At 44.7% G+C, this 14,226-nt stretch overlaps 2 protein-coding genes across 4 annotated transcripts in view; one reads left to right on the forward strand and one right to left on the reverse strand.

The window, feature by feature from the left end:
• The window catches only part of LOC130357128 (trifunctional purine biosynthetic protein adenosine-3-like), a 64,602-nt gene extending 53,771 nt beyond the window's left edge, over positions 1–10,831 (forward strand). The window contains exons 19-22 of the mRNA XM_056559544.1: positions 524–654; positions 4,030–4,171; positions 4,725–4,822; positions 8,563–10,831. Coding sequence (XP_056415519.1) covers positions 524–654; positions 4,030–4,171; positions 4,725–4,822; positions 8,563–8,751 — 560 coding nt within the window. The 3' untranslated portion in view covers positions 8,752–10,831. The remainder of the gene's footprint in view (positions 1–523; positions 655–4,029; positions 4,172–4,724; positions 4,823–8,562) is intronic.
• Positions 10,832–10,912: 81 nt separating this feature from the next.
• The window catches only part of GART (phosphoribosylglycinamide formyltransferase, phosphoribosylglycinamide synthetase, phosphoribosylaminoimidazole synthetase), a 40,174-nt gene continuing 36,860 nt past the window's right edge, over positions 10,913–14,226 (reverse strand). For all 3 annotated transcript variants that reach the window (XM_056559551.1, XM_056559549.1, XM_056559550.1), the window contains exons 21-22: positions 12,773–12,888; positions 10,913–11,338 (exon numbers count right to left, since the gene is read on the reverse strand). In XM_056559551.1, coding sequence (XP_056415526.1) covers positions 11,141–11,338; positions 12,773–12,888 — 314 coding nt within the window. In that variant the 3' untranslated portion in view covers positions 10,913–11,140. The remainder of the gene's footprint in view (positions 11,339–12,772; positions 12,889–14,226) is intronic.

Raw genomic sequence — 14,226 nt, forward strand, 5'->3', positions numbered from 1 at the left:
TATACTCCACAGGAAGTTGACAATTTTTGTTCCAGTCTGACCACAGTGCTCTCTGCTGACACCTCTGTCCATATCAGGAACTGCCCAGAGATGGAGAGATTTGCTATGGGGATTTGCTCCTACCCTTGACAGTTCCAGACACTGACAGAGGTGTCAGCAGAGAGCACTGTGGTCAGACAGAAACAAACTAGACAACTTCCTCTGAAGCATACAGCAGCTGATAAGTACTGGAAAGATTAAGATTTTTTTTTTTTTTTATAGAAGTAATTTACAAATCTGTATAACTTTCTGGAGCCAGTTAATATAAAAAAAAAAAATTCCACCAGAGTACCCCTTTAAGGTATTCCTTTGTATATTGGCAACATCGTGTTGTGAACGGGGCCTAATATAAAACGGGCATAGTATGCACCTACATGATATGGTTCACAAATACGGCTGTGTGAAGGAGGTTTACTTCAAACTCTTCAATAATTCTGGACCTTGGTTGGATTTTGTGGGTTCTTTAATTTCTCCAATTTTTCAGGCCCTAAACTGAAGCTCATGATGGACACTATTATACAGCTGGGCAGCTGCGCAAGGTTGTCCCTAATAATCTCCAATATGAGCGCCGGGGAAGAACTCAAGAAGGTCGCTGGAGCTGGGATCCCCACACGGGTAGGTCTTATTGTTTAGTTATTCAATAAAAGGAAATATGTCAGTAATGTTGGTGTCGAGGAAGGACGTTAAAGGGGTATTCCAGGAATTCTTTTATTTGACTGTGCTACAGGGGCTGTAAAGTTAGTGTAGTTCATAATATAGTGTCTGTACCTGTGTGTGATGGCTTTTTCATAGTTTTTAGGCGGGGTAACGTCACGTTTTCTCCCATATCAGAGCGCATACGGCAGGGGAAGCTAAAACCTCGCACTCCCGTATGTAATTAATTTCAATGAGCCGGCCGGAGTGAAAATCAACTGGTGCCAGAAAGTTAAACAGATTTGTAAATTACTTCTATTTAAAATTCTTAATCCTTCCAGTACTTATGGGCTGCTACTACACCTACCTAAAGGGGGCTGCCACTACAATTAACTAAAAGAAGTTGCCACTACAACTTTCTAAAGGGGTCTGCTACTAATACAACTATCTAAAGGGGTCTGCTACTGCAACTACCTAAAGGGGATGCTGCTACTACTTCCTAATGGGGACTTCTATTAATAATACCTAAAAGGGACTGTGACGACTACTACTACTAGTACCTAAAGGGGGTTGCTACTACGGCTACTAAATGTCTGGCAGATTCCGTGGAGACGAATTGTGGCTGAAAGAAATCATGATGGTCTAGGAGAATAAAAAGGAAAGTCTTTGCAGTAGAAAAGATGATACCTGATGCATCTGTATGTAATCACTTATATGGTCTGCAGAGCCTGTGTACAGATGATATCTACCACTGAATGGTCACTGTATGGGGGAAATATATTAGATATATATATCTATATATATCTATATCTATCTACAAGGCTGGTGCAAGGATTTCTGCCACACTAGGCAAAAGATAATTTTGCCGCCCCAGTGACTCCGTCCATTGGCTCTGCCCTTTGACACCCCCTGCCTAACTACTGGGGGGGATACACTGTAACAAACCACCTCCTAATGTAATCACCTTACTACTGGGGTTACATACTGTCAGTCAGGGGGCTGTCAGTGGCGCCATCATCATCAGACAGAAGTGGAGACTTTCACCAGGGGGCGGTTGGTGGGGGAGTGGCAGTTGACAGAAAGGTGACATGCATTGTCATGGACCTCAGAGAGGAGCACGGCATGGATCGGTGCTGTGCTCCTCCGGTATGCAGAAATGAAGAATCTAAAATATTATTACCGGGGGAAGATGTTGAACGTATGGTAGGAAAACTATCACGGACCTCAGAGAGGAGCACAGCTCACAAAATACTATGGGGATTGGGGGGGGGGGGGGTTCTTCAGAGGAAGGGTTAGTAGGTAGCGAGTGGGCATGCAGTCCCCCTTTAAGGGTAGATTTCCACTTGGATTTTTGTTCTGGCGTTTTGCTCCAAAAAATGCCCAAACTGCTGCACAGCGTTTTTTGTGGGAAAAATCCAGAAGTCAAATGTTAGCAGGGAGAATAGGGAAATGCAAAATGGCAAACCTACTTTGTGTTTGTTGGTTCATGGTTTTTTCCTCTAACTTTGGCGGTTTGCTGCAGTTATGCAGAATTGCAGCATACTGAGCCTAAGGTATTTTTTAAGCAAACACGCCAGTTTCAGCACCAGAGGTAAGTACGAATGCATAGCATCTCTTCTTTTCTCCTCCGCTATACAGTATTCAGTGCAACATAGCCCTGCTGGCATTGGGACTCGCAGCTATACAGCCCCAAGCACAGCTAATGCTGGGCAGTAGATAAATGTCCTATATCTACTGTCCAGCAAGAATTTACAGTGAACCAGCGATGAGTATATATTGCTGGTTCACTGTTACCCCCTTGCTGGGCTGTGTGATATGTGCTGACCCAGCAAGTAAAGTGTTAACTAGAGAGGTAAGTGGACTCCGTTAACCAGCAGCAGACAGGAAGGCAAGTAGACGTCTACTTCTGTATTCAGTATATCCATCTATAGATAGTTGAGTATACTGTATAGCCCCCAACAAGTTAGCACTGCTCTGCAGTACTGGTTAACTCTTTCCTTGCTGGGCTGGCGGATAATGCTCAGCCCAGCAAGTGCTTACAGTAAAAGAGGTATATGATGTATATCTCCCATCCAGCATGAGTTGTACCGCACAGCTCATCCTCGCTAGGAGCAGGGAGTCCCGTCAGTATAGTGGATGGATTCTTGGCTCCTGTATAGTATACAGCAGTTTGCTATGCACCTATGTATACTATATGGCCAGAGGAGGTAAGTAGTGATGCTGTGTATCCCTCCCTACTACCTTTTAGGGTACATTCACACGTACGCAGATTTGATGCACAGGATTTTCTGCTGCAGATTTCAATGTAAACTAATGACTGAGCGCAGCTTCTAATCTGCAGTTACAAATCCTGCGCAGGATCCTGTACGTGTGAACGTACCCTTAGTCTAAGTGGGCCGGGCGCTCTGCATCAGACCTACAGAGTGGTTCCCTGGAGGCTGTAAACAACCGCCACAGGCAACAAATGTTTCCACACACCAGCAAAAATGCCAGTAAAACTGCTATGCAGGGAAAAGCTGTGGCAGTTTTTCTGGCATTTTTATGGGGTATTTGGAGGTGTACAAAAAAAAATTTAAAAGTAAAGCACCATTGTATGAATCAAATTTATTCATACATTCCACTAAAATGGAACATCTGGGTCCATAAAAATGACTGCAGTTTGCAAACAGTGGGGGAGATTTATCAAAGGATTTAGACTGGCTTTTCCCGTCTTAATTTGTCGCACAGAAAGTTGCTCTAAATACGTGCGACTTTTGCTCTAGAAGATTTTTAGAACATATTGCATTCTAGTCTATTTTAGACGAAAAATGCTTTGGTGCTAAATTTATCAATAGCGCTTTTTCTGCAAAAAGTCACATTGGCCGAGAGTACTCTGAAATGTCAGACCATGCTGGAGCAGGTTTAAATACCGAATTTTTCAACAGCCGAGCGACTTTTGATAAATTAGGTGCGCAATAGACCGGCCTAATCCTCTGTAGTTTGGTCTATATTGATGCGGGAAATAAACAACTTTGATAAATCTCCCCCAGTGTGTCCACATGGCAGAATTTCTGCCGGAAATTTTGCAGAAATTTACTGCCCATTGATTACAATAAAATTCTGCAGTTCCATTCAGACAGCAGAATTTCCACAGCGGAATAGCCGCAGACAAAATTCTGTTTTCTGCATTCCTCAAAAATATAAGGCTAGTGTTATATTTTGCGGAATTCCGCGGCGTAAATTCCATTGAAGTCAATGAGGCTTGAAATTTGGCGTAATCCTGTGTTCCGATAACCCAAAAGATTCCGCCGTATGAACATGTCCTAATTGAATTTCTCACCTCTTCTCTCCATCTTTTGTTGTTTGTGTTCACACCAGGTTATCGATCATAAAATGTTTGGGTGTCACTCAGAATTTGAGCGCACGATGTGCAGAGTGCTAGATGAATTCTCCATTGATCTCATCTGTCTTGCTGGGTTCGGACGAATATTCACAGGACAATTTCCAATAAAATGGAAAGGTAATAGAATATGGTAATGGACATAAAAATACATGGCGAGAAATAGGGCAATTTTTGTAGAACATCTAATTTATCAAATAACTTTTATAAACAAAATAATCTGCCATTGTCCCGGAACAATAAGCAATAGCAAATATGTAAAGTTATTTTTTTTCTTTTTTTTTCCATTTTAGTTTTGCACAATAAAACCTGTTTTATAGAGGAGAAAAAAAAACTAGTTTTTTTTCTACTTTTTCATGAACATCGCTGTATTGGGGCAAAAGTTTCAGGGGTGTTTTTGCACCATTTTGGGGTCAGTGAAAAAGGAAAAAAAAACATGCAATGCATTGTGCGGTATAAGCAATATTTTTTTTCTTTATTGTTTGGGTCATTATATTTGCAGCAATACCAAATATGTATTTCTTTAACGGGAGCTGACCGCTCTCTCGGCGGCAGGCCTCCCCTGTGTATTACAGCCGCCATCTAGTGGACCCATTGGTTAGTGCCCATGTTTTCATTGTGACTTGTATAACACGTTGCCATCAGCGCCAGTTACGTTTTGTGATATGTTTAGGGAAGATTCTGAAGCTGTATCCATTACTTTTCCCATCGATGAAGAGGGACAAATTGCCAGAAGCAAAAGTCCGCGGCTACACGGTGTGCTTCATGCTTGTAAGTATATTGTATGTATGTGTGTATACAGAACGCTGAATTCAGGGACATACGATGGGGCCTGCTCACACCCATTACATCAGTGGTTCCCAAATCTACAACTCCCAACATGCCCGGACAGCCAAAGAGGCATTATTTTTTCTTTTTTTTATTACATTAATGTAGTTGACACTTTTTTGTATACAGCATAATTAAATGTATTGTAAGGCCCTTTACAGGGGTGCTCCACTCCGAAACACTGGGTGTGGGCCTTGTGACATCACAACCCCCGCAGCCCGCACCCAGCATTCGGAAATAAATGTTCCGAATGCTGGGGCAGTGGAATACCCCTTTAACATGAAAGTTCGCTTGGCATTTCTGCAAGGAAATTTTAGGCAAAAATTCACTTGCAGCAGCCTCCCACTGATTTCCATGGAATTCTGCAGCTTAGTTCAAATGTCGGAAGTTCCTTATCCCATTATGAATAGGACTTTTAATTTTGGCGCTTATCTTCAGGGCAAATTTTCACAAAATCAGTGCTGAATTGCCCAAGCTTTTTACCCCAATGAACAGAGCCAAAACAATTGTGGACATCTAGCAACTTTAAGGGGCACTCCAAGGGGGGGGGGGGGGGGGGAGATTTTTGTACTCCCCGTAGAATCTCACTCTTAGCCTTCATTGGGGGACACATATACTGATGGGTATATGCTCTGGCCACTAGGAGACACTGACCCTAGGAAAATAAAGTCGGCTCCTCCACGGCAGGATAAAACCACTCACAGGAAGTGAGGTAACCAGTTTTGTCACAAAGCAGTAGGAGAAGCCAACAAAGAAACCTGTCCGAAGGAATCCCGGATAAAAAATACAAAAACCGGAAGAGAATATCTGGAAAAAAATTAAGAAATGGGTGGGTGCGGTGTGCCCCAATGAAGACTATGAAAAAGAAATTATACGGCGAGTACAAAAAAAATCTTTTCTTGGTCGCTCTTCATTGGGGGGACACCTACACTGATGGGACATACCAAAGCAGTCCCCTAGGGTGGGAAAAACAGCCACCAGAGAAAGGGAAACAGACCAGAGACCAAACCCACTCGACCGTAAGGCCCACGGACGAGATCCCAGACAGAGACACCCAAGCCCACAAACTGAGCTCCCGGAAGAAACACAGTCCATGGAAATTGACTAGGACGCCAAAAGGAAGAGAAGGTCCTATGTAGAGACTCTATAAGGACCGTAGGTTTAGAGAGACAAGAAAAGGGGGGGGGGCGCGCTAGGAAGCCAGATGGGCCAGAACCATCCCGGGCGGAGGTAGGAAATCAACTCCAAGGAACAGAGAACCAGACAGAGGGCTGGTGTGTCATATTTAATTTTAGGAAGGTCAATGAAAGTTATATTTTAGGTGGGTCTTTAGTTTAAGGGTATTTTTCCCCGGAGGGGCAACCCTCCATAAGGGGATTGGATTTTGCTGGTTAATAACCCTGAGACTTACTGGGATAATTTTTTGTAACATGGCGGAAAAAACACCAGGGAGAGCAGCGTACACAGGAGATGGAGACCAGAAAACCACTGGAAAAAAGAAAGATTGAGACCGGCTCTAGAGAGGCCTGGTTCCCAAAATCGATCATTTGAACAGCTGCAGCCCCAAAACCCCTGTCCCAGGGGCCCGTCGCAGACACCTGGGAGGCTAAATAAGCTCAAGTAGCATGATCCAGGTGCCCTCCACCTCAAGAAAACATGGACCCTGAAGGGGGAGACGGGAGGAATAACTGCCAAAAAGGGGCATCCCAGAACCCCGGGGTGACCGACATGGGAATTGGAGGTTCCCGAGTCGCCTGGAAGACACACACCTGTAGGGTAAGGAAACCAAAAGTCTGCGAAATGCTCCAGGCGACAAACTTCTATGTCGAGACAAGAAGAAGTGCGGTACACAAATGGGATCACGGAAAAGTCTGGGCAGGAGAGCTTGCCTGCCTGAGACCTCAACCATCACTAAGGCCCAAAGAGCCAGAAGGGCCTACCTAGAAAAGAGGGCACGCCACAGCACACTAGGCTAGTGTCCAAGACAAGAAGACTAACCGGACATGGACCCCAGCAGTCAAAGCAGACCGAAGCAACATCCCGTCAGGACGGGAACAGGGGGGGGGGGGGGGGGGGGGGGAAACAAAAGGGAAGGTTACTCCAGAAGACCATAGAGTCAGTGTAGCGCAACTGATACTGACAAAGGGAAGAACACACCCCTCCAGAGAGATAGCACCGTGGGAGGAAGAGAGCAAAGGCAGGACCCAAACACAGACGGTGCCAGACCAGCTGACGCCGAGTCATACATGATTGCATGGAGACCCACTGTCCCAAGAAAACTAACAAGGGAGGCAGCTGCAGAAGGTCTCCGCAGCAGATAAGGGAACGCAGGCAGGACACTGAGCAGTAAGTCGAATGGTATGCCTGTACTAAGGAATGCGGTCATCCGCGTGGGACCGGAGACCCACTGCCCATAGCTGTAGGTCTCCAGTCAGCCTAATAAAGAAAATGGCCAGGACACTGCGCCTGGCCGCAACTAAGTAGTAAGCGGTTTATTGTCCCCCCACTGGGGAAGCCGACGGCCGCGTGGGACCAGAGACATGCTGCCCCAGAGACTGAAACTGGGGCAGCAGTAATGAGTCTCCGGCTGTATAAGAAGGGAATGCGGCCAGGGCAGTGTTCTGGCCACATACATCTGGGGCCCGAATAGGAGGGGGAAGGCAGGTCCACCGGACTGTCCCTCCAGAATGGCACCGGAGGCCATGAGGGGTCAGGCCCAGCACAGCCACGTGTAATGGCAGCTGAGGAGCTGGGCACATCAGAGAAAGGGGACCCCGCATGAGCGAGGGAGAGGGGGAAGGGGGGTTGTAGTACATCTTCTCATACTCACCTTGAAGTTTTCAGCCAGCTAAAGGCTGCGCTGCATCACGCCAGGCTGCCATAGCGAGACGGGCAGGGCCAAGTGGGGGACCCGGACCCAAGGTACTACCCCCAGGCGCTGGCTGTTGGCGATAAAGGGGCACGGTGCATAAGAATATGGGCCGTCAACCCCTTGTTGCATGGGGGAGAACCATGTAGCGCCATGCTCCTGTCGCCCAACCTAGAAAAATAACAAAGGAAAAAGAACCTAACTAGAAAAAATTTAAATAGAAGACCAGGTCTGGGAGAGCTCCCAAACCTGTGTCTTGCCTCCTACTGACACTAGATAAAACTGATTACCTCACTTCCAGTGGGCGGGTATATCCTGCCAGGGAGGAGCAGACTTTCCTAGTGTCAGCGCCTCCTAGCGGCAAGAGCATATACCCATCAGTATAAGTGTCCCCCAATGAAGAGCGACCGAGAAAAAAAGTTTTCAAATTACTTCTATTTCATAATCTTAACCCTTCCAGTACTTACCCTTTCCAGTCTGACCCCAGTGCTCTCTGCTTCCACCTCTGTCCGTGTGAGGAACTATCCGGAGCAGGAGAGGTTTGCTATGGGGATTTGCTCCTGCTCCAGGCTGGTTCTGACACGGACAGAGGTAGCAGCAAAGAGCACCGTCCTCAGACTGGAAAAAGCTACACAACTTCCTCTGGAGCATACAGCAGCTGATAAGTACTGGAAGGGTTAAATTACATTATTAAATAGAAATAATTTACCCATCTGTATAACTTTCTGGGACCAGTTGAGTACTCCTCTAAAGCTGTTTTGCAGCATTTGTAATGTTGACCAAAAATCGACATGACCTGCCTTGTACTATACAGGATGGCGGCTCCCCCGGACCGATCATCCTGCAGGAGACTGTGGTAGAAGAACCGGAAATCCCCACGTGTGACCAAATGGAAGAAGCCGAGCAGAGGGCAGTGGCCAAGGCTCTACACCTGGTGGCCACTGGAAGCGTCGCCTTAGGATCAGACGGCTGCATCTCATGGAAATCCGGGGACTGTACATAGATACGGTTTATTGTCTTACAGAGATTTATCAAAATGGCTGCGAGAAAAAAAAAAAAATGGAGCCGTTACCCATAGCAACAGATTGATTTGGCCTTGAAGATCTGAGCAAAGACACTGGTAGCTATGGATACTGTATAAAGGAGGTATGAGCTGTAAAGCTGTATATGATATCCATAGCAACCAATAAGTGTGCTTTCCAAACAGTGTGCCTCCAGCTGTTGCAAAAATACAACTCCCAGCATGCCCGGACAGCCAAAGGCTGTCCGGGCATCCTGGGAGATGTAGTTTTGCAACAGCTGGAGACACACTGTTTGGAAAACACAATGCAGGATTGGCGGTGAGGCCATGCACTATAAAAGCTAGTTCACGTCTGCTTTGGAGCTCCCTTTTTATAGGTTTCGCTAATGTTACTACTCCATCAAAACAGTGGACACCAGACGAAAAACCAACAGACCCCCATTAGAAGTCAACGGGACCTGAAAAATGTCCCTGTAGCTCAGCTGTTTGTCTCCTTAAAAGGAGCGCCGACGCAAGTGTGAACTGAGCCCTAATCAGATTATTCCTTAGATTTACAGCAGAAGCAGCAACATGATCTCAAGCCTGTACATGAGGCAGTACAGCAGGATAAGAGATTGTGACAAGTTAACATTACATAACTATCTGGGCTTTGTCATAGGATTGCAGAAAATCTCATTTATCTTAAAGCACTACTGTGATCGCACCCTGGCGGAAGGATATCTGTTTACATTTTCCAGTAATTTTACAGCCTGAGACTGCAGTAAATCAGGATACGGGTGTCCCATGCAAGTCTATACGGGTCTGAAGACATTCCAAATGCATTGTGGGTATGACCTGTTCATACACAGGATAATGGGGGAGATTTATCAAAACCTGTCCAGAGGAAATGTTGCCCAGTTGCCCATAGCAACCAATCAGATTACTTTCATTTTTAACAAGGCCTCTGCAAAATGAAAGAAGCGATCTGATTGGTTGCAATGGGCAACTTTTCCTTTGTACAGATTTTGATAAATCTCCCCCAATGTCCTTGTTTATAGATATATGCGGATTATAATATATATATATGTATATTTATATATTTATTTATATTATGGATATATGCTGATATTATAGTTAATAAAAAAAAAATTTGGTTACAATAAATAAAACTTTATTAGTTCCAAAATATTGATTATTCTTCACACATTTGGCATTGGCATGATCACAACCGTTCTCGCAGCCTTTAGAAGTGTCTTTATTACAAGCAATTGTATTGTATATTTTTGGTGTATTGTTTTTTTTCCTGTATTTGTCAAAAAATTGAAATAAAACACTAAAGTAAATGTACTAAACAAACGAGACCTATATCTAGAGGAAAAAAATATAAACTGCTTCAGTAACTAAAAATGTACTGGGAAAAAAAAAAAAAAAAAAGTCAAAATAGAAAAAGACAAAATAAAGAACAAAAGCTTACGACGCCTGGAATGCAGTGGAGAAAATAAACGGTTACGCATAGACATAAAAGGGTTTTACCACAATGACAAGTTATCTATCCACAGGATAGGTGCTAAGTGTCCGATCAGTGGGGGTCTGACTTTTGGGACCGCCCTAGTAAGGAACAAGGGGTCCAAAGTACCCATGTTTAAAGGGGTCAATCCAGAAATACAAAAAAAAACAAAAAATACATGCTAATTTCTTCCAAAAACAACGCCACCCCTGTCCTCAGGTTGTGTGTGGTATTACAACTTGGTTCCATTCACTTCATTGGAACTGAGCTGCAATACCACACACAACATGAGGAAAGGGGTGGTGCTGTTTTCTGGCAAAAAAATAAAAATAAAATAATCAGCTCTGTATTTTTAAACCTGGATAAATGGAGCGGTGACGTGCAACGCTGCTCCATTCAAAGTCTATAGAACTGCAGACGGGATCACCATCAGAAATTTTGGGGCCCAATACTGCCAAACTGTCTCAGGCTCCAGACAGTACAGGGGAGGGGGAAGATCCAGCAGTAAGAGGCCCCTTTTAGGTTTAATTTTGCCCAGGCCTAGAGAAGTGGTCTCAAACTGTGGCCCTCCAGATGTTGCAAAACTTCAACTCCCAGCATGCCCGGACAGCCAACGGCTGTCCGGGCATGCTGGGAGTTGAAGTTTTGCAACATCTGGAGGGCCACAGTTTGAGACCACTGTCCTAGAGAGTTTGAATGAAGCAGCAGGGACCATGGGGACCCCTGTTTTTGTGACTGATGAGGGTCCCAGAGGAAGCTTACTGCATATAGTCTTATTATTGAGTTTTACGTATATCAGTGTGCAGTAAACTACCCACCGGTCATGGCTGCAGTATCCAGCAGTATATTAAAGCTATGTCTATGCCAGGTATCTGGGGCTCAGTATTATGACAGCGGGCTCTTCTTCCAGCAGATCTTCCCATCTTCACACAGCTTTGCCGCTCCACTTGCCACAAGCTGTAAGGCTGCAGGAAAGGCTCGATGTTCGGCCATCTTCACCCTTTCAGATAAGGTGTCCACAGTATCGCCCAGCTCCACAGGTACAGACTCCTGATAGACAATCGCTCCGGCATCAACCTCCTCCTACAACAAACATAGGAGCAATAAAAATCATCATTTCTGAACTCTACAAAAGTTTAAGAAGAAAAAAATCAACGTTTTAAATTTTTTTTTTTTTATTCTACAGCATCAGTTCTCAGATTTCGTACCATTCCTATATTAAACAAGCACCCCCATATTATGCACACTCGCCATCACTAGTCGTACAGCGCCATTTGCTTTATTCCAGCACAGCTGCATCTACGAGTTTCATTACTGTAACTGGGTCATGTAATCACCAGTTTGACTCACAGAAAAACAGTGTTTAATGTGTCAAAAGGAAGTAAAGTCCTGGGTCAGCTGACTTGCTGACTTCTTATGAACTACAGGATGACATCTATCAGATTTCCTCCTAGAAGCTCACAGACCCCTCCCCTCCTGATCTGTATACTGCTGCTGCTGCTGCTGCTATCATTATGGGATTAGGATATACAGTAATTATACACCTCATCACCCACATCTTTATACTGCTGCTGCTACCTTTATGGAATTAGGATATACAGTAGTCAGTGTCACCTCCCCACCCAGATCTGTATACTGCTGTTGCTATCTTTATGGGATTAGGATATACAGTAGTTATACACCTCCCCACCCAGATCTGTATACTGCTGTTGCTATCTTTATGGGATTAGGATATACAGTAGTTATACACCTCCCCACCCAGATCTGTATACTGCTGTTGCTATCTTTATGGGATTAGGATATACAGTAGTTATACACCTCCCCACCCAGATCTGTATACTGCTGCTGCTATCACTGTTAGTGTGTCTAATTTTTACTTTGTTATTGGAAAATTACCAACAGAAAGTCAGAATGCAGTAAAATGTGCGAAAACTGCAGTAAAATGTAATGTGTGAACACGGCCTTTAGACTTTCAATAAGAAAATGCATCAAAACTGCTCATAATGGGAAATGACCTCAACCCACCTGTGAGTCTAATGCAGTGTTTCCCAACAAGTTTGCCTCCAGCTGTTGCTAAACTACAACTCCCAGCATGCCCTCTCTGGGCATGCTGGGAGTTATGGTTTTGCAACAGCTGGAGGCACCCTGTTTGGGAAACACTGGTCTAATAGGTTCAAATGGGTGACCTCCAGCCCTAGCAGCATGATTAGACAATGAGGTGCAGTGATCAAACACCACATGGTGCATTGCAATAAAGTATGCAGAAGAATTGTAGTTTAGCTATTTACTAAAACTGGTCAGTATAGGCGAAAGATTCCTGGGAGGTCATGACAGCCGCTGCCAGGAATCTGAACCCAGTAACTGCAAGAAGACAATGGGGGATCTTTATATTGCCAGAAACTTAGGAAGTTAAGTTTTTGAAAAAAAAATGCGCTTCCCTTTAGAAAGGGGGGTTATCAGGTAAATTCCACAATTTCCAATAAAAACTACCAGATGTAAGACTTTCCATATACTTACAGCCACAAAGTGCACAGTACAGCCAGTGAGCCTGACTCCAGCCTGCAGAACCAGCTTATGTGCGTGTGCCCCTTTAAATGATGGAAGCAGCGATGGATGGACATTGAGAATCTTTCCTGCCAAGAGAAGCAGAAAAACGTCAAAGACTCTGTTGTTAAGAGCAACAAGACAACATTCTTTGAATGCACTTAAATATTCTACTATTACTATTTCTTTTGCGCTGTACACAAATTCTTCTTTGGTTGGAAATTTACACTCAATGGCCACTTTATTAGGTACACCTTGCTGGTGAAGGGTTTCTACAAGGTGTTGGACACATTCCTCAGATTTTGTTCCATATGGACATGACGACATCACACAGTTCCTCCATATGGACATGATGACATCACACAATTCCTCCATATGGACATGATGACATCACACAGTTCCTCCATATGGACACAATGACATCACACAGTTCCTCCATATGGACATGACGACATCACACAGTTCCTCCATATGGACATGATGACATCACACAGTTCCTCCATACGGACATGATGACATCACACAGTTCCTCCATACGGACATGATGACATCACACAGTTCCTCCATACGGACATGATGACATCACACAGTTCCTCCATACGGACATGATGACATCACACAGTTCCTCCATACGGACATGACGACATCACACAGTTCCTCCATACGGACATGACGACATCACACAGTTCCTCCATATAGACATGACGACATCACACAGTTCCTCCATATAGACATGACGACATCACACAGTTCCTCCATATGAACACGACGACATCACACAGTTCCTCCATCCGGACATGACGACATCACGCAGTTCCTCTATACGGACACGATGACATCACACAGTTCCCCCATATGAACATGACGACATCACGCAGTTCCTCCATACGGACATGACGACATCAAGCAGTTCCTCTATATGGACATGACGACATCACGCAGTTCCTCTATATGGACACGATGACATCACACAGTTCCTCCATATGGACATGATGACATCACACAGTTCCTCCATACGGACATGATGACATCACACAGCTCCTCCATATGGACATGATGACATCACACAGTTCCTCCATATGGACATGATGACATCACACAGTTCCTCCATATGGACATGATGACATCACACAGTTCCTCCATATGAACACGACGACATCACACAGTCCCTCCATATGGACATGATGACATCACACAGTTCCTCCATATGGACATGATGACATCACACAGTCCCTCCATATGGACATGATGACATCACACAGTTCCTCCATACGGACATGACGACATCACACAGTTCCTCCATACGGACATGATGACATCACGACATCACACAGTCCCGCCATACGAACACGACGACATCACACAGTCCCTCCATACGGACATGATGACATCACACAGTTCCTCCATACGGACATGACGACATCACA

The sequence above is a fragment of the Hyla sarda genome, chromosome 2, assembly GCF_029499605.1.
Source record: "Hyla sarda isolate aHylSar1 chromosome 2, aHylSar1.hap1, whole genome shotgun sequence".
NCBI lineage: Eukaryota > Metazoa > Chordata > Amphibia > Anura > Hylidae > Hyla > Hyla sarda.